The following is a 20,841-nucleotide window of genomic DNA, read 5'->3' as shown; positions in this document are numbered from 1 at the left end:
ATGGTTTCCAACTAATCTACTTTTTTACTAGGGCTGATAGTACAGTAAGAAAGAAATCTAAGGATAAGCTTATGTGCTACTCAAGACAAAAGGTATATAATCCAAGCTTTAACAGCCCAAACCAGCATTTCTCTGTTGGAGGAAGGTGTAGGCTTTGGGAAGATAGGCTCACTTACTTGCAGATAGTACAAGCAAAGCAATTGGGATGGTAGGTCTTGCCCAGAGCGGTCACCACTTCGCCCTCCACGAACTCCCCACAGCCATGGCAGCGTGTCCCGTACATCCTCTGGTAGTCCAGGGTGCAGAGATACTCTCCGTTCTTTATGAAGAAGCCCCCTTGTGCCAGGTCACAGCCACACACTGTAGAGAGACAAGTTCACATCTGGTCATTATCTGCCACACTGCCGGGCAGCACTGCCTTTGACTGAATACTGACCGGTTGCTTACCCTGTGATCTCAATGGTTTGGGGCTAGGGAGGGGACGGGTACAAAGAGCTATTTATTATTGGGCTCTGACCCTCCCTTTGGGAGCTATGCAATATCTCATACAAGTAAAATCCACTGGCTAGGTCTCAACGGCTTTTGTGATATGTCTAAAATTCTGAGATAATCAAACAGTCTTTGATAGAGAGATACCCTTCGTTCAGGCTGTCTCAAATATGAGCAAAGGTGTCCCTGGCAGTGTGCTATTTAGGAAAGGTGCCCACTGCCTGCCCACACAACTGCACGGTTTGGGCCAAGATTTTTAGGAGTTGAGTAATAAATTTCCATTATACCAAAGGCAGTAGCTGAAATTTCCAATAGCTATATTTTTTCACACTCTGGAACTACTTTCCACTGCCATGAAAAATTCAGACGTTTCATTTTTTCTTTGTGCAGTAAATAGAATAAGCCAATTATTTATATATTATAGGGAGATAAAAAATGAACAGGCAAAAGAGGAAAGACCTGTCATTTGGATGCTTTATTGTGTCTGGATTTTGGCATCTCCTTCCGACTGTGCAGCTGTGGATTAGGGAGATGGTGCAAACAGGCAGTGGAAGCTTGGGCCTGGTCTACGTGTTCAGACAAGACCAGAGTAGGTCACAACAACTTGTCTGCAAATAAAGCCTAAAGCAGTCCCTGACAGTAAAGATCTCTCTCTGCCAAATGGCTGAGAAGCAACAGCCAAAGCGGGAAATCTCTGACCTTAACCTCGCTATCGCCAAGGTCAACTGATTCCAGTTTATAATTCCTTAGGCAAAGAATCCAGGATTCTTCTTGATTATTTGGTATTCAGTTGGGGTGGGGACAAGGTGAGTTCGATCAGTAAATTTCTTTCCTAAGGACCTGCTCAAACGCTCCCAGGGTTCATCTGCTGAGTTCCCATGACTCCTTAATTCATCTAGATGAACTAGGGCTTCAGTAAGTTTCTGATGAAAGTCACGACTCCTCCACCTTCAGTCGGGACTCTTCACTAACTACAAGCTATGGAAGACGTTCAAGGTGACCCGAAACCCACAAACAAGCTTTCCATTGTGGATTCATTGGTCTTTGTTTAGATCAACACTCCACAGTCATGACCTTCTTCTTTGCAATTTACAATTAAGTAACCCAAGATTATGGCCTGAGTCCATCACGCCTGAAACTGACCACCCTATAAATACTCCTGTGATCATATTATCTGGAAAACAGCTCATTCACCACCTGCTGCCTCCTCTCACCTGCCAACCTCTCCTCTGCCCCCGCTGTTCTCCCACCTACTTCTTCTTCCCCAGATGAGTCCTGTGGGTCAGGGGAACCCACGTGTGGACTGGCCTCATTCTGATTGCAAATTCCTTCAGCAACAATAGGCAGTCTGGGGGTAGAGGGTCACAGAACCTTAAGAGTGTTTTCTTTAATATCTGTCTATGTGCAGATCTTATTTTTCTACAAGATGGCAAGGTATTTGAGGGGTGAGAGTCTTCTTTTGATTCTTCTTCAGGAACCTAATTGTATCTAATATAAAGCAGGAAACACAATGTTTGAAATAAACTGAATCCTGTCTGAAACTTGGCAGGTTCCCACTGATTTCACTCCTCAGTGACATCAAGTTCTGATGACTCAGTTATTTTTCCAAACTTAGGATTTCTCAGAGCCCTGAGAAGTGACAAAACAATGCATCCAGACTACTGGTAATTCCCTAAATTCTCTCCTCCAGTCAGCTATGGCTTAAAAATGCACAGAGTCTTTATACAAAGATCTGGTGTCAAAAGGATAATCTGGTGGCAATACACAAAAAATAGATTGAGATAGTTTCAAAGCTAATGCTAAATGTTTTAGAAATTCTTTGTATTCATTGCTTTCTCAGGACACCTGTCTGCAGCCTTTTTCAGATCACATGGTTTTGTGAAATTGACATATAGTATCCTTTATTAATAAAGTCCTACTTTCTGTGAACATAACATAGCCTTAAAAAATGAATTCTTAACACTATTGAGAGATGCCAAGCTACATTCAAACTGTGCCTTATTATGATTTGATTTGGCTTTTTCCTTAGAGTAGTGCTCAAGGTGGCTTACCAAACCATACCATTATTTCCGGTGGTTTATACAAGGAAACCAGTGTTTGATGCGACTCCCAGAGGCAGGTGTTCTTAAAGGCATATGTTACAAGCAGTGAGAAGGGGGGGCCTATGATGCCAGTACCTAAAAGATACTTAACATTATTACATTTCCTGAGAATGGACCAGCTGTCACATCATTTCAGACTCTTCCCTCTCTTGCCTCCCCAGGCTTTACTTTCCTGTTTCTCCTCCTCTGTCTACTCCTTCTCAGTCTCAGTAGCCAGGCCCCTAAATGCAGGTCACTCCTATGGGTGCCATCTCCTCCCTCTATGATGTAAGGCCTCCCTGGGAACAGATCTCATTCACTCTCACAGTCTCAACTATGACTTTATGCGAGGGATGCTCCAATTAACGATCTCTCTCTGTGATGTCTTCCCGAAGTTTTAGACCCTGATTTGTAGCTGTATGCTGGGCACAGGCAGACCCCATACCTATCTCAAACCCAGCATTTTCCAAACACACCCTTTCCTTGCAGTTTCTCTGTCATCCCCCATAAAACCTTCTGCTATTCTTTTTCTATTCCCTTTCTCATCAAAATGGTAGCTGTATCCATTCTCCAACTCTTACATCAACATCAACATTTTCTGTTTTTTTGTTTGATTGTTTGTTTGTTTGTTTTTGAGATGGAGTTTCGCTCTTGTTGTCCAGGCTGGAGTGCAATGGCACGATCTTGTCTCACTACAACCTCCATCTCCCCAGTACAAGCGATTCTCCTGCCTCAGCCTCCAGAGTAGCTGGGATGACAGGCATGTGCCACCACAGCCGGCTAATTTTGTATTTTTAGTAGAGATGGGGTTTCACCATGTTGGTCAGGCTGGTGTTGAACTCCTGACTTCAGGGGATCTGCCAACCTCGGCCTCCCAAAGTGCTGGGATTACAGGCGTGAGCCACCACGCCCAGCCGACATCAACATCTTCAACTGGACCCAAATCCAACCCATTTCCCCAATGAGGTGTTTCTTTTTCTTTCTTTTTTTTTTTTTTTTTGAGATGGAGTTTCATTCTTTGTTGTCCAGGCTGGAGTGCAGTCGCACGATCTCAGCTCACTGCAACCTCTGCCTCCTGGGTTCAAGTGATTCTCCTGTCTCAGCCTCCCGAGTAGTTGGGATTACAGGTCCCTGCCACCACGCCTGGTTAATTTTTATATTTTTAGCAGAGATGGGGTTTCACCACATTGGCCAGGCTGGTCTCGAACTCCTGACCACAGGTGATCCGCCCACCTCGGCCTCTCAAAGTACTGTTATTACAGGCGTGAGACACTGCTCCTGGCCCAATGAGATGTTTCTTTGATCCATTCCCTCCTCTGCCTTCTTGCTATCGCTACTCAAAACCTAGCCTTCAGCACGGCTCTGCTGTAGTAAAACAATTTTTTTTAACAACATTTGTATTGGCAGGAAAAGAAAAACAACAGGAAACAATCTAAACTTTCATTAGTAGAAAAATAGTTGATAAATTACTGCTATGTCCAGTCTATGGAGCTGGTATTAAAAAGAATGAATTTAGCCCTCTGGATTGTGGATATTGACAGCCCACTATGTTGCAGATATTGATCTGCCTATGATATATTGTTCAGTGAAAAGAACAAATGTCACAGAGTAAACAACTTTAAAAATCCCATTTTTAAATAAGTCTAGTTATGTTTTTATGAACTAGGTAAAGTGAATTAACATAAACAGAACCATTAAATTGGTTCTTTCAGGAGGGTAAAGAATTATTAATTTTTTCTTCATATACCCACGTGTCAGTCCATTTTGTAATTTTATTTTTAATTGTGACAAAATGCATATAACAAAAGATTTACCATCTTAATCATTTTTAAGTGTACAGGGTCAGTGGCATTAGATACATTCACATTGTTGTGCAACCATCACTGCTATCCATCCACAGAACTCTTCGTCTTGCAAAACTGAAACTCTGCACCCATTAAAATCCCTATTCCCTCTTCCTCCAGCCCTGGGCAACCCCATTCTACTTTCTATCTCTATGAATTTAACTCCCCTAGGTTCCTCATATAAATAGAAGTTCACCTCTAATCATAGTAATGTTAAGAAAAATTATCCAAAACTTGTAAACAAGGTAAAGGGAAGAAGGTATGTTCTTTAAATGTCATACTGGGGCATTGTTTAACAGCTCCTACAAGGATTATTTCATTATCCAGGGGAGACTAGATCAGTGTTGGACAAGCCCTTTCCTATTGATGAAAGGCCCAGACTTTAGAAGTTAATGTTAACTTTTTTATTCTTGCCCAGTAGAGATGCAGATGACTTCTGTCTGGTTTTATCATCGTGTTGAACCATGAATCAGTTTTACGTCTAGCCAAGCCATCTTATTCTGACATTCCTTTTTGAATGCCTTTATAACCCACTCCTTTATTTTAATATTATATATTATATATAATATATATAATATATTATATATAATATACATATTATATATATTATATATTATATATAATATTATATACAATATATATTATATAATATATATAAATTATATAATATATATATATTTTTAGACAAGGTCTTACTCTGTTGCCCAGCCTGGAGTACATGATCATAGCTCACTGCAGCCTTCAACTCCTGGGTGCAAGAAAACCTCCTGCCCTAGCCTCCCAAGTAGCTTAGGGCTATAGGCGTGTGCCACCATGCCCAGCTAATTTTTAATTTTTTTGTATACACAGGCTGGTTTCTTGCTATGTTACACAGGCTGGTCTTGAACTCTTGGCCTCAAGTGACCTTCCTACCTTGACCTCCCAAAGTGCTGGGAATATAGGCATGAACCACTGCACCCAGCCAACCCAACTTTATTTCTCCTTGGAACCAACTTTAACATCCTGCTGCTTCTGTCATTAATAAGTTGAATAAATCTTTGATACATGCTCATTCCAGATTCGTATAAGAGTCCTATACTTTTTGAAAATGATACTTTGACATAGGCATTACTCTTTTTAGCCAAAAATATCTAAAGGTGAACATTATTTTTTTTTAACAAAAGCTTTGGTCTGTTTGACACTAATAACTTAGCAAATACTCTTCACTGGTGGTACAAAGCAAAACTTTCACATCTAAATGATCACAAACATCTCAATACTAAAGTCAAACTTCAGTAGGGTATATTTAGATTTTTACTTTGGGTGCTCCATTAGTCTTTAGCTGACAGTTAGCATATGCCCAGGGAAAAGCATAGATTCCTTTCATTAAAAAATAGGGCTTCTAGTGAAAGAGATTAATTGCTTTCTTCTGATCAATTATTTAAAACATTCCCCACTCAAGAACCCAACTCAATCCTGCCCTTTTTTGCCACCACCAAAGCCTGGCTATAAAAAGTCCTGTGCCTTGTGGATGCGATGCTCTGGAATTCATTCTCTAGAAACCACTGAATACAATCAACTACTAAAGAAGAACATGTACATCCAAGAAATTTTACATAAAAGTTGCAAAATTAGTAACAGGCATATTTTAAAAGCTTAAATCTTTTTTAAAAAGTAACAGGAGCTGCCCATGTGGTAAAAATACCATGGAACAGGAGGGGAACAAAGTATGGGGGTGTCCAATAAGGGTGAAAACAGAACAGTATTTTAATGGCATGAACAGGGCTGCAGTAGCAACTATTTCTTCAACCTTCTAAAAACAGTAGTAACATTTTATGTTCCAACAAATTCATTGCAGCAACACTCCATCTGACTGTCCACTAGTTTGTATTGCCAAACATTTAAGAGAATGGGTCATACCTAAAACTCCACCCAATGGTGGGTTTGGGGGCAAAATGTAAAAGACATTTTCTTCATCCATATCAGTAGACTGAACATCTCTTTCTTGTGCTACTGCTCTCATACAGGTTTTAATCAATTTGTATCAGTAAGAGAGGGGGGATGCTAAGCAAACATGACCAATGTTTTCAATTCAGTTTTGAGCAACATGAGCATTTTAATTGGGGTGCCAGTAGCCTTGGGTGAGTCCTTTCTTCTCTTTCCTAGGAAAACCCATCTAGCATGCTGCCAGGTGGTCAGCTCTTCTCAGGGAAGAAGGAGCCCTTCTGAATTTGCCCCATGAAAGTTCTGGGACCTGTCTTACACCCTTCTCATTTCCAGTGATGAGGGCCATGTGTTCCAGCTGTACTAATTTACCCTTAGGCCAAAATCCTGTTCCACATACTTCAAAATAATAGGAGTTGTCTAAGACAAACTCACAGCCAATATCATACTGAACAGGCAAAAGCTGGAAGCATTTCCATTAAGAACTGGAACAAGACAACGATGCCAACTCTCACCACGCCATAGAACTGGAAGTCCTAGCCAGAGCAATTAGGCAAGAGAAATAAATAAAAGGCAACCAAATAGGAAAAAAAGTCGCCAAATGGTCTCTCTTTGCTGCTGATATGATTCTATACCTGGAAAACCCTAAAGACTCCACCAAAAGGCTCCTAGAACTGACAAATGATTTCAATAAAGTTTCAGGTACAAAATAAATATACAAAAACCAGTATAATTTCTACACACCAAGAAAGTTCAAGCTGAGAGTGAAGTCAAGAATGCAATCCCATTTACAATAGCCACATACACAAAAACACCTAGGAATCCATCTAACCAAAGAGGTGCAAGATGTCTACAAGGAGAATGAAACACTGCTGAAAGAAATCATAGATGATGCAACAAACAAAAACACATTCCATGCTCATGGATTGGAAGAATCAAACTTGTTAAAATGGCTATACTGCCCAAAGCAATCTACAGATTCAATGATATTCTTATGAAACTACCAACATCATTTTTCAGAGAATTACAAAAATCTATTCTAAAATTCATATGGAACCAAAAAAGAGCCTGAATAACCAAAGCAATCCTAAGCAAAAGGAACAGAGCTAGAAGCATCACATTATCTGACTTCAAACTATACTACAAGGCTACAGTAACCAAAACAGCATGGTACAGGTACAAAAACAGACACATAGACCAATGGAACAGAATAGAGAACCCAGAAATAAAGTTACATACCTACTACCAACTAATCTTCAACGAAGTAGACAAAAATAAGCAATGGAGGAAAGGACTCTATTCAATAAATGGTGCTGGGATAACTGGCTATCCATATGCAGAAGAATGAAACTAGGCCCCTACCTATCACCATATACAAAAATTAACTCAAGATAGATTAAAGGCTTAAGGGTAAGACCTAAAACTATGAAAATTCTAGAAGAAAAGCTAAGAAATACCCTTCTGGACATCGGCCTTGGCAAAGAATTTATGACTAACTCCTTAAAAGCAATTACAACAAAAACAAAAATTGACAAGTGGGATCTAATTAAACTAAAGAGCTTCTGCACAGCAAAAGAAACTATCAACAGAGTAAACAGACAACCTACAGAATGGGAGAAAATATTTGCAAACTGTGCATCCAGCGGAAGTCTATTATACAGAATCTATAAGGAATTTAATTCTACAAGCAAAAAACAAATAACTCCATTAAAAAGTGGCCAAAAAACATGTCTTCTTAAAAGAAGATATGCAAGAAGCCAACAGACATATGAAAAAATGCTCAACATCACTAATCATCAGAGAAATGCAAATCAAAACCACAACAAGACACCATATCACATCAGTCCAAACGGCTATTACTAAAAAGTCAAAAAGAAACAACAACAAACAAACAAACAAAAACAGATGCTCCAAGGCTGTGGAGAAAAGGGAACACATGAACACACACACACACACACATACACACACACACACATACACACACACATATATATATATACTGTTGGTGGGAATGTAGATTTGTTAAGTCACTGTAGAAAGCAGTTTGGAGACTTTTCAAAGAACTAAAAATGGAACTGCTATTCAACCCCGCAATACCATCACTGCGGATATAGCCTAAGAAAAATAAATTGTTCCACCAAAAGACACATGTACTCGTCTGTTCATCACAGCCCTATTTACAACAGTAAAGACACGGAATCTATCTAAGTGCCTGTCGATGGCAGATTGAATAAGGAAAATGTGGTACATATACACGGTGAATACTACGCAGCCATAAAAGAAAATGAAATCATGTCCTCCGTAGCAACATGGATGTAGCTGGAGTCCATTATCCTAAGCGAACCAATGCAGAAACAGAAAACCAAATACTGCATGTTCTCACTTATAATTGGGAGCTAAACTGTGGGTACATATGGACATAAAGATGGGAACAATGGACACTGGGGAATGCAAGGGCGGGGAAGCAGGCAGGGAAAGGTAGAAAAGCTACCTATTGGGTACTATGCTCATTACCTGGGTGATGGTTTCGATCATACCCTAACCTTCAGCATCACACAATACACCCATGCAGCAAACCTGCACATGTACCCACTGAATCTAAAGTAAAAGTCAAAATTAAGAAAAAAGAAAAGAGAAGAAAAGAAAGTCCTGTTCCTCTCTGCCTGGGACTACACCATCCCTGCACCTTCCCAGGCTGTCATGTGCTAGAGCCGAGCTGGAGCAAACGCAGGGTACAGAACTCTCAAACACTTCACCCCAATTAGCACTGTGAATACCAACTGCTTCCCATCCTCTGCCTCTGTCCTCCAACTAAATTTTTTTAAAGTTTTACTTCATCCAAGATGTTAATCTATTCATCAAACCCTATCTTCCTAGAGAATACAAAAGCAGACTATGACACAATGTCTTCTCAAACCACCAAAAATTTCACTACAGTGTGGGATCTGAGTTAATCCATTTTTGCTCTGAAACCCAGAGCAGTGTAGCTGAAAGTACCACACACGGCAGCTCAAAAGTACCATCCACTGTAGCCCGGAGCTCAAAATAGCTGAGCAGAGACTCATCAACAATAATGTGAGGGGGCAGCTTCCCACCAGAAATATCTTTTGCTAATGCATTGTTCTGAAAGCAAATACTAAGCCTCAAAAAACATATTTTAAGAGTGCTTCGGCTGGGCACGGTGGCTCACGCCTGTAATCCCAGCACTTTGGGAGGCCAAGGCGGGTGGATCACGAGGTCAGGAGATCGAGACCATCCTGGCTAACATGGTGAAACCCCGTCTCTACTAAAAATACAAAAAAATTAGCCGGGTGTGGTGGCGGGCGCCTGTAGTCCCAGCTACTCGGGAGGCTGAGGCAGGAGAATGGCATGAACCTGGGAGGCAGAGAGCTTGCAGTGAGCTGAGGTTGCGCCACTGCACTCTAGCCTGGGTGACAGAGTGAGACTCCGTCTCAAAAAAAAAAAGAGTGTTTCACGTTAACTTCTAAATGTACATCAAAATCAATTATCATTTCTTGGAAACATGATAGTTACAAGCTCAACCAGGTGATAAAACGGGCCCCACAGCAAGGCATTTGAGAGTTTGTATTTAATTCAGAGTTTGAATTTACAATATTAAGTAAAGAGTCTTGATTGGAAAGAAATCATTTTGAAACCTCTATTAATAAAATCTTTGACTGCACAGTAAGCTTGTTGTTTAACTTGTCGTAGAACTTCATGTGCAAACAATATTAATTATAAACAGCTGAAGAAACAATGATATCATCCAGAAATAAATATTCTCACTCAATTTTTTTTTGCTTTCTAAGATTTGGCCCGTAACAGAAAAATAAGTCATCTACCATAGCACAGATTACTTTAATATCAGGCATTAGGGCTATAGGCACAAGAAAGAAATGAATGGCTGGCTATGTTTAATAGGAATGACTTTGCTAACCCCAGGGAATTACATTTCAAACTAGGCCACACGTTTGAATTTTGGACTCAAAGGTAAGTTTTATTAAGGTCTACATTCTCTACTATCCCTTTCCCTTTTTTAGTCTCCAGATACACGACCATACATACATGGATGACAAGATACATAAAAGGTCATGTATCTTTGCCTTTTATAAATTCCAGGCACAAGAGACAGCCCCAGCCATAGCTATATGTGTGTCTATAAACTGACCTTATAAAAAAATAAAGGCACAAATGTCATTTTTTACCAGCAACTACAGGAAGCCATTAGCATGGGGTCTATTATCCCTCCTAATGGGCTCTTTTTCTCTAGTTGCTCCCCTGCCCGATCTCCCCTGCTTACCTCTTCCAAATTAATATGGTAAAGACGATGCTTTCATCAACAGGTTTTCCTGCTCCACTTTGCCAAATGCTTTGATCTTGCATGTAAGCCCTCCACATCTTCCAAACATTCATCTGACTCTTCTCAAACACCAGCACTTTACTCCAGTCAATCTCCTCAGCACCCCACTGACATTCTTTTCACCACTATGGTGATGCCAACTTCACCCAGGCTCCCAGCCCCTCTCAGGTTCACCCTTATGGCAAAGCTGACAGCCTCCTCCTGTCCTCCAGGGCTCTGCATCCTTGAGACACAGAACAATGATTGACATCTGGCTTTTAATATGATCTCTTGTGATACTCCATCCACTGTCACTGTGATTGTCTCCTCATCTCGACTGCAAGCTTACTGAAGGCAAAGACCACTTCTTATGCTTTATGTCTTCCACAATACTTACAGAGATGGACAATTATTTTTCTTAACCCCCTATTTCATACTACTTTAAATCAGGCTGGTGTCTGGACCCTGTGTTCAGAGCCAAGTTCCTCTGGCATAGCATCAGGTAAAGGGCATTCTGCATGACTTCAAGCCAGTAATTCCATATTTGCCCTTGAAACTACCTAATTGGCATCAAAATAGTGGTGCCAAGGTAGAAACTTCACTTATCTTCCAACTTCTCTAGTCACTTAAGGCTCTTCTCAACTCTTTTAGCAACTGAAATTGACCACAACTCAATAACCTAAGAGACAATTTCCATTCACATGTGCTGTGTATAGCGTTGGGCTATGCTCTACTTTGTGTTTAGCTATACTAAGAAGGCCCTGATTACAGAGAACAAGACTGTGGCTAGTCAAGTGCACCACAGTTTAAGGTAAATGAGAAGAAACTAGAATGGAATCACAGGGTAGCAACAGGAATAATTAAAGGGCTGGGAAGGAGCACTTTAAAAAAGTAGATGGGATTAGACCAAAGGAAAAGAAGTCAAGGTAATGATGGTCTTTAAGTGTATCGTGGGTTTTTTTAAGGAAATCAATGATCAGCTCTTTTCCATCTGAGGACCAAATGGGAAAGCATTTGTTTTACATGTACTAAGAGATGTAGGTTACATAAATTCTACCCTTGAAGGCAACTGCAAATGAGAGCAGGCTCCTGAGGAGAGCTATTCTATTTGGTTCGGAAATATTTATGATAGAATAAATGGTACACCTATCCAGGACAGCCAGCACACTCATCCTTGTGGATATGGACAATATGATCATGCTATTTTCCTGACCTAAATATCTAGGTGAAATCCCAGGGATTACACTGCAATGAAAGGAAGTCCAAACTCATCATTTTAACTACTTTCCAAAACTCCATTTCAGAAATGATATATAGTTAGTTCTTATACCTTAGGAATTAGATAATACAATTTTACCTAAAAAAATGAAACACAGAAAACCCTTAATCTGTATCTTCAACTGCCTACCCCCATCTTCATCCACTTTACTGCACAAATATCCATGCACTTTATAAGTTCACATGTCCTACATGGAATGACCCTGACCTGGTAAACATCTTAGCCTAAAATGGCAAAAATTGAAAGTACTATTGGAGATGGGATGTTTTTCCCAAGCCTTTCATAGAACACAATCTTTTAAAAAGGCTAATTCTTGAAAAATTTACTCCAACTCATTGTTGTAATCTGAATTTTATAATAGCTTTAGATTAACACTGTAACAATACTTTTGGTGTTTATGGGCTGGCTTGATGGATTGAAAATTACAGATAGAGGAGCAAGGGATTAAAGAAGCATCAAAAGGTATCATTTCCCACACCCTCTAACACATAGTTAAGACTCACACTGCTAAGTGGTAACAGACTCTATCAAAATATCATTCTATTCTACATAAGGATTTCTGCCGATGCTACCCTGAAAGAAGAGCTTACATGATCTGATTTTTTAAAAATTTTCCACAGACGCCCAGTGTTCAGAATTCTCTTTAAAATAATATGGCTATAATAACAGATAAAACTACTTCAATTTTTGAAAGGGAATAAAGTTATTCTAATTAATGTTTAAAATACCATCTTTTCAATGACGATAGGAGCATCACAGTTCCATTTATTTCTAGTAGAAAGTTTGCTTGCTCAAATTAAGGTAACTGTCAACTCTAGCTACACCTGTGTCCTCACCACCCACTGCCTTGAACAAGGCAGCCCCCACACCTGACTACGCCTACCATGCTCCCCTCTCTAGTCCTGGGAAGGCTATTCAGTTTTCTGGAGGTTTATGTTCAAATCTTGTTGCCTCCTTGGCAACATCCCCAGACCAATGAGACTGAGCTCTAAGTGGTCTCTGAATCACTGGCACCTGGCGTCTGAACTGTTCACCGCACCTATCCTGCTACCAGCTATGCTTCCGCTAGTAAGCACCTTGCTCTCCAGCTCACAGGTTCTTCAGGGATAGGTACCGTGTCATATATACCTTTCAACTCATCATATTTATATGACCATTTGAATGTCTGATTAATATCCCTATGAAGGCAGAGATCACGTCTGTATGTAATTTGATTATGTATAACTTATTTTTGAGTGCCTGAGCACTCAGAATTTATGCTATGCCCCTAGCTTAACCAGGGTTTTCATCATTGATGTTCATTTGGTTTCAATTTTCAGCTTTGAACTTCTGGGTGCAGAAAAATTGTACGATAGGGAGTTTCTCACTCTTGCTCCTTTGCTCCTCCTCAGAATCACAGGGCACACCTGGGTACCAGGACGTTTCCCATCTCCCCATTGCCAGTCAGGTAAGGGTAGAGCATGAGTTCTTCTGTCTATTCTTTAGTTGAGTGTCTCCTACCTACATTCTACATTTAATGAGGCTGTTTTGAAAAAAAGCCCAATTCCAGGGAATTTCCTAGGCCACAAAGGCCATGATCAGAGAGAACCTTTATCTAGATGGAACTGAACAGGTAGCTGAAATACTCTTCTTCTTCTTTTTTTTTTTTTTTTTTTTTTTTTTGAGACAGAGTCTTGCTCTGTCTCCCAGGCTGGAGTGCAATGGTGCGATCTCAGCTCACTGCAACCTCCGCCTCCAGAGTTCAAGCAATTCTCCTGCCTCAGCCTCCCGAGTAGCTGGGAATACAGGCGTGCACCACCACACCTGGCTAATTTGTTTGTATTTTTAGTAGAGATGGGGTTTCATCACGTTGGCCAGGCTGGTCTCGAACTGACCTCAAGTGATCTGCTCACCTCGGCCTTCCAAAGTATCAGGATTACAGGCATGAGTCACCGCATCTGGCCTGAAATACTCTTTCTTTTGTCCTTTTCGTGGACCTATATATTTTCTCCCTCCATCACCCCACTACCAATTCAAGCTAGAAACTTCCTGTCCTATGTCCAACAAAGCAGTGGTTCTCAAACTTGGTATATTTAATTTATGCACTGCATAATGATATTTCAGTCAACAACAGATTGTATGTATATACAATTGTGGTCTCATAAGATTATAATGGAACTGAAAAATTCCTATCACCTAGTGACGTCTTGGCCTAGGATAATGTGTACATTTATGTTTTAGTTTAACAAAAAAAGTTTTAAAAGTTTTAAAAACACAAATTTTAAAGATAGAGAAAAGCTTATAGAACAAGAATATTAAAAAGAAAATTTTTTGTATAGCTGTACAATGTGTGTGTATGTTTTTGTCTGTGATTTTTTTTTTTTTAAGAGACAGGGTCTTTGCTGGGCACAGTAGCTCATGCCTGTAATCCCAGCACTTTGGGAGGCTGAGGCAGGTAGATCACCTGAGGTCAGGAGTTTGAGACTGGCCTGGCCAGCATGGTGAAACCCATCTCTCCTAAAAATACAAAAATTAGCTAGGCATGGTAGTGCACACCTGTAATCCCAGCTACTTGGGAAGCTGAGGTATGAGAATTACTTGAACCTGGGAGGCAGAGATTGCAGTGAGCCAAGATCACACCACTGCACTCTAGCCTGGGCAATAGAGTGAGACTCTGTCTCAAAAACAGAGAGAGAGAGAGAGGGACTTGGTACATTGCCCAGGCTGGAGTGCAGTGGCTCATCACAGGTGCGATCACAGTCCATTACAGCCTTGAACTACTGGGCTCACTTGATCCTCCTGCCTCAGCCTCCTGAGTAGGTGGGACAACAAATGTGTGCCACCATGCGTAGCTCCTTCTTTTTTCTTTTTTTTAGTTTGTTTTAAGCTAAATGTTTTACAAAAGAGTCAAAAAGTTTTTAAAAATAAAGTTTATAAAGTAAAAATTACAGGGAGCTAAGGTTAATTTATTAGTAAAGAAAAACATTATTTATAAATGTAGCGTAGTCTATGTGTACAGTGTTGATGAAGTCTACAATAGTGTACAGTAATGTCCTAGGCCTTCACAGTCACTCCCCACTCACTCACTGACTCACACAGAGCAACTTTAGCCCTGTAAGCTCCATTCATGGTAAGTGCCCTATACTGGTGTACCATTTTTAGTTTTTATACCGTATTTTTACTATACCTGATCTATATTTAGATATGTTTAGATACACAAATACTTACCATTGGGTTACAATTGCCTGCAAAATTCAGTCCAGTAACATGCTATACAGCTTCATAGCCTAGCAGTAATAGGCTATACCATATGGCCTAGCTATGCAGTAGGCTATACAGCTAGGTTTGTGGAGGTACACTCTATGATGTTCACACACAATGGAATGACCTAATGATGTGTCTCTTAGAACATACCCCCATTGTTGAGTGACATAAGATGTACTTACTTAAGAAGGTGGTTGAAAATGCTAGACCCCAACCACGGAGATGCTGACTGTGAGAGTGGAGGTGAGAGGTCAGGAATGTGAATCATTAATCAGCATCTGGGTCACTCTGGGTTAGGTTCTTCTTGGTCGACACTTTATGAACTCTGTACTAAAGAGTTTTAGAAGTTTAACCCCTCTCCATTTAGCTTTTAAATTGTATATACAGTATTTCCTGATACATGATATCTATGAGGTTCTCCATTCTTCTCACTAAAGGTTCTGCTACTTGTGATGTAAATAAGGAGAAACCCAGGGTTTTAGTTAGTTTTAGTTCTGCAGGCATAGCAGAAAGGCTGTCACTGGTTCTGAAGTACATTGTAAATACTATCTCCTGGAAGGAAAGTGAGATCCACCCCATGCCCTGCCCAGGCTCTTCATGGCAGATAGTGGGACAATGGGGACCTACAGGGAAAGGAGGAAGAAGACACCTTGAAGGTACCCCCAAATGACACATCCATCACAGAGAAAGGCCACTCCAAGCCCTTCTGCATGGGTTTAATATGGACAAAAAAATTTTAAGGTGCTTATTTTATTTGGTCTTGGTTGATCTTATCAAGGAACCCTCTTATTGTCCTCTACCTCCCACTTGGTCTAGAATACTGCTCTAGACATCATCAAAATCCCTTCTCAGATTAAATGGAAGAAAATCATGGCCAAAATAGAGTCAACTCTTACATCATACTTTTCAAATTACAATACAAATTTCACTCATTCAATCTAATTAGTGACAGACCAATCTCACCATAATAGTTCAACTGTTTGACTATATTTAGGTAAGTGCAGTTTTTCTACTTCTCAATAGATGTCATGGCTGTAATATGGTAAAGTTGACTCTGAAGACTACATTGAAAATGAACTCATCACTTCAGATGCAAATTCAAGCATGCCATCACGATGGGCGTTTCTTGGAATTTTCCAATTTCACTCAGATACCACCCTTACTATTATTTGCCATAGTTTTTATCTACCTATTCTATTTCCTTAATTAAAAAAAATCAGTTTACCTTTATTAAATATGACTATTTAAAAAGGCAAATATATACCACTGTCGTAAGTCAATAGCCAGTTATCATGTCCTCTATATATAATCTGTAAAAATATATATTAAATGGTAAAATTAAATTTGAGCTTTGATACCATTGTCTGATAAAATCCCTGGGCCTGAAAGCTATTCTGTCTTTGTTATAAAGATATTCTGCTTCATGAAATTAGAAGGATAAAAAAAGGATTAAAGAGAGAATACTTTCTCACTGTGTGAAAAATGCTGTGTCTGGGAACCACAAAAAAAAAAAATTCTTCCTTCTCATACTTAACAAAAATATTAACTGAAACCAAGTCTTAGTGACCTGGATTTAATAATTTATTAATTTGTAAATAATTTAATAATTTGTAAATAACTATCTATAAATAGTACAGATGGCATCTCTTATCTGAAATGCCTGAGACCAGAAGTATTTCAAACTTTGGATTTTTTTCAGATTTTGGAATATCTGCATTATATACTTTCTGGTTGAGCATCGTTAATTCAAATATCTGACATCCAAAACGCTCCCATGAGCACTTCCTTTGGGTGTCCTGTTAGCTCTCAAAAAGTTTTAGAGTTTTGGAGCATTTCAAATTTGAAGTTTTGGGATCGAGGATATTCAACCCATATATCATTCAATGATAAACATCTCAATCATTCAAGTCAATAAATATTATTGAGTGCCTACTATAAGTTAGACTATTTTCCTAAGAATTGCTAGTACAAACTTCCTGCCCCACTGGTACCTACATTCTTGTCAGAGGACACAGGCAATAAACAAATAAACCATACATAACTTATATAATATATAAATACATATATATGTGCATGCATATGCACAGATATATATGCATATACATATCAGATGGTGTCAAGGATGGCCTTATTGATAAGTGACATTTGAGAAGAGACCCAAAGGAGGTATGGGAGGGCACCAGGCACACATATTCAAGTGAAGAGCTCGTCAAGGCAAAGAAATAGTAAGTGCAAAGGTCCTAAGGCTATTTGGTACTTGGTTTGTTTAAGAACGTTCAGGAAGGACAGCAGAATTCAGCAGAGTGAACCAGGAAGAAAATGGAGGGAGACGAGCTCAAAGAGTAACAGTGGAGAGGGGATTTGAAGGTCAAATTGAGGTCTGTGGATTTCATTCCAAAAGATGAGAAGTTCTTGGGAAAGGTGACAGGATCTGACCTTTTTTTAAGGATCATCTTAGCTGTTGCATTGAAAATAAACTGAGGGAGAAGTGGGGTGGGACTGCGGGTAAAGGCAGATGCAGAGAGACCCACTAAAATTCTTAATCCAGGCAAGAGGTAATGGTGGCTGGGACCAGGGTGGTTATCTTTGGGATAAAGATAAATGGTCAGATTTTGTACACACTATGAAGATGGGGCCATCAAGTCTTGTTGATAGATTATTTGTGGCACATGAGATAAAAAGAGAAGTTAAGAATGACTCCAAGGCTCTTAACCTGAGCAAGTGGAAGGAAAGTCTTGATATCTGCTGAAATTAGAAGGCTGGAGAAGAAGGTTGGGGGTGGGTATGGGGCTAATCAGGAGAGTTTGATTTGAGATGTCTACTGGAAATGCTGAGAAGGCTGTTGAAGATACTAGTCTGGACTGCAGAGGAGAAGTACAGACTTGGGAATTGTCAGGGAACAGATGGTGTTTAAACCATGAGACTGGATGAGGTCACTAGAAAGTAGACAGGGAGAAGAGGTCTGAGCATGGGGCACTCAATGGTTCAAGGCCAGGAGATAAGAAGAACCAGCAATATAAGTGGTGAAATGCTTATTTTAAAAATGATTGATGAAAATTTCAAATTTCTTCCTTCTATAGTACAAACTCTCTCACAACCGTGGTTGTACTAATCGTTTTCTTAGATAATTTGTTTTTCCTTGACAAAGCTGGGTGAACTTCAGCATGCCTTTCCTCAAGAAATAAGCATTCATAGACAGGACCTTAGAGTTGTCAAGAACTGTAAAGAATCTGAGATTTTACCCTACTTGCAAGCTAACAAGCTCACCTGCTCCAGTATAATGGATACTGGCAGAAGACATGAAACTCCTGGATCAGAAACAAAAGACTCACAGCACAGTGGGCAGCATGAGTTTTGTATTTGTTACTGGTTTTTCCATGCTCCCCAAATCCCTTGGGGCAACATTAGTAGGCTAGCTGGATGCTGCACTCTCAGTGGGTTTGTATAAGAGCTGAGGAACCCTGAGCTTAGGAAGCCCCACTCTTGTATAATGAGTTGCAAGAAAATCTGCCCAATACTTCCTCCAGAGGCAGACATTATCTTTATTGTACCAGACAGCAAACAAATCTGCCCTTGACTCTGGAGGGAAAAACTATTTCTATCTTCCAGGGCTGTTTGTTATGCAAATGCCCTTGAAAAGATAATTCAAAACAAAAAGTTATCAGCACCTCAGCTCACAAGAGACTCATGGATAATTATCTCCCAACAAGAGTCAAAATCAGTAAGCAGTGTATTTTGGAAAGATTACAAGACCTTACCCTGTTCCAGTTTGGAATTCAAAACCTAAATGTTTTAAAAACTAAATTATATTTATTTGACAAGGTAACACTTCAACATGGCAACAAATTCAAAAAATAAAATACTCAGGATCATCCTTTACTAAACAAAGACAGTATGAAAGTGGGTTCCCACTTGCAATAAGAAGGGAGCACATTTATATCACACTTATGTTTCTCTCATTTTGGTTAACCTGCCTTTTAATCAGTTTGCGAATGACTAAGATTCTCTAGATAGGTAATAAAAGGCTGAGCTCTGCTTTTGGAGAATGCAAGAAACTACTTCTATTTTTCTGGTGTTTTATCAGTTTTCTAGTTTTGCCCCAAAATAACCCATATCCAGTCTGCCCCTGTGAGCCCAGGTGAGAAAGCTAAGGGTCTAAACCAGAGTGAAACTAAGCAGCAGCAACAGTTTAACCAAGAACTGCCTGAGCATATGTTTCCTTACTTGTGGTATCTGCCAGGCAGGCTTGTAGCTCAATCATCTGTGATAGATATCTTTACTTGCACTCTTTCTTTTCAGAAGATAATGTTACTGTCTAGTAGCCATTTGAAGACACACATTATAGTAAAGCAACTGATAAATCTTTGTAACTAGCTATGCCATTAAAAACATTTACCAGGCTGGGTGCCATGGCCCATACCTGTAATCCCAGCCCTTTGGGAGGCAGAGCCAGGTGGATCACCTGAGGTCAGGAGTTTCAGACCAGCCTGGCCAACATGGTGAAACCCCATCTCTACTAAAAATACAAAAATTAGCTGGGCATGGTGGTGAGTGCCTGTAATCCCAGCTATTAGGGAGGCTGAGGCAGGGGAATCATTTGAACCTGGGAGGTGGAGGTTGCAGTGAGCCAAGATTGTGCCACTGCACTCCAGCCTGGGCAACAGAGTGAGACTCTGTCTCAAAACAAAACAAAACAAAACAAAACAAATTTATGAATAATGAAGTTCTAAATAAACATACGGTTATTGTTCATTTATTCATTCATTCATTCATTCACCTTATGAGTACCTGCCATGTCAGGCATTGTTCTAGGCACTGGCTTTATAGTGAATAAAACAGACAAAAATCTCTGCCCTCAAAGAGCTTACTCTCTAGTAGGAGGTGAAGATAAATTAATACAATGTATTAAATGATGCAAAAGAAAAAAGATAAGGCAGAGACATGTGATATAGGGAGTAGTTGATTTTATATATGGGACAGCCCAGGAAAGGATCACTGAAAACAGGCAATTTGGCTGAACAATCTTCTTGATTCTCTGGGCAGTCTCCTTAGTCCTTGGTCTTTTCTAAATGGTCTAGAACTTTCTGGCAAAAAAAAAAAATAGATCTTGGTCCTTACCCTAAAAAATGCTCATGATAAATGACAATAGTTATAATGAATTATAGATCAAAATAATGAACAAAATATATAATATGTATACTTAAAATGAACTATAATTCACATTTAAAGAGACACTTAGAAATGCCAGACAGTGCTAATTTGTCCTTTGTTAGAAGCAATTCCCCCAGAGAAGAATCTGCACAAATACCAACACATTCAAATCCAAATAGAAATGAATGCTTCCCTTTTGTTTTCAGGTTTCTTATTCTCTAATACAGTATAAAATACAACCATGATACAGACAAAGTAAAACATTAAAAACCTATCACTGGAACGATATGACAGAATGAACAGATCACATTAAAACAACTCCTTTAAGTTAGTGGGATGAAGGCTGTAATGGACAAGGATACAAAACAAAGCGACTGAATACTGAAGATAGAATAGCTCCACTCAGAACCCTGCAGCCATGTTCTACTCCCACTGGGTTATTATAAGAAATACCATAAGCTTTTGGGATCTGCTTTTCATTTAATTACAGAA

General features: G+C 39.6%; 1 protein-coding gene across 10 annotated transcripts in view; it reads right to left on the bottom strand.

The window, feature by feature from the left end:
* ABLIM1 (actin binding LIM protein 1) overlaps positions 1 to 20,841 on the bottom strand; it is a 339,056-nt gene that overhangs the window by 144,182 nt on the left and 174,033 nt on the right. For all 10 annotated transcript variants that reach the window (XM_058435986.1, XM_032177146.2, XM_032177153.2 and 7 more), the window contains one exon: positions 177 to 360. In XM_058435986.1, coding sequence (XP_058291969.1) covers positions 177 to 360 — 184 coding nt within the window. The remainder of the gene's footprint in view (positions 1 to 176; positions 361 to 20,841) is intronic.

Source organism: Hylobates moloch, unplaced genomic scaffold, assembly GCF_009828535.3.
Source record: "Hylobates moloch isolate HMO894 unplaced genomic scaffold, HMol_V3 SCAFFOLD_3, whole genome shotgun sequence".
NCBI lineage: Eukaryota > Metazoa > Chordata > Mammalia > Primates > Hylobatidae > Hylobates > Hylobates moloch.
Note: the sequence above shows the minus strand (reverse complement) of the source record. Positions and strands in the feature narration are given on the sequence as shown.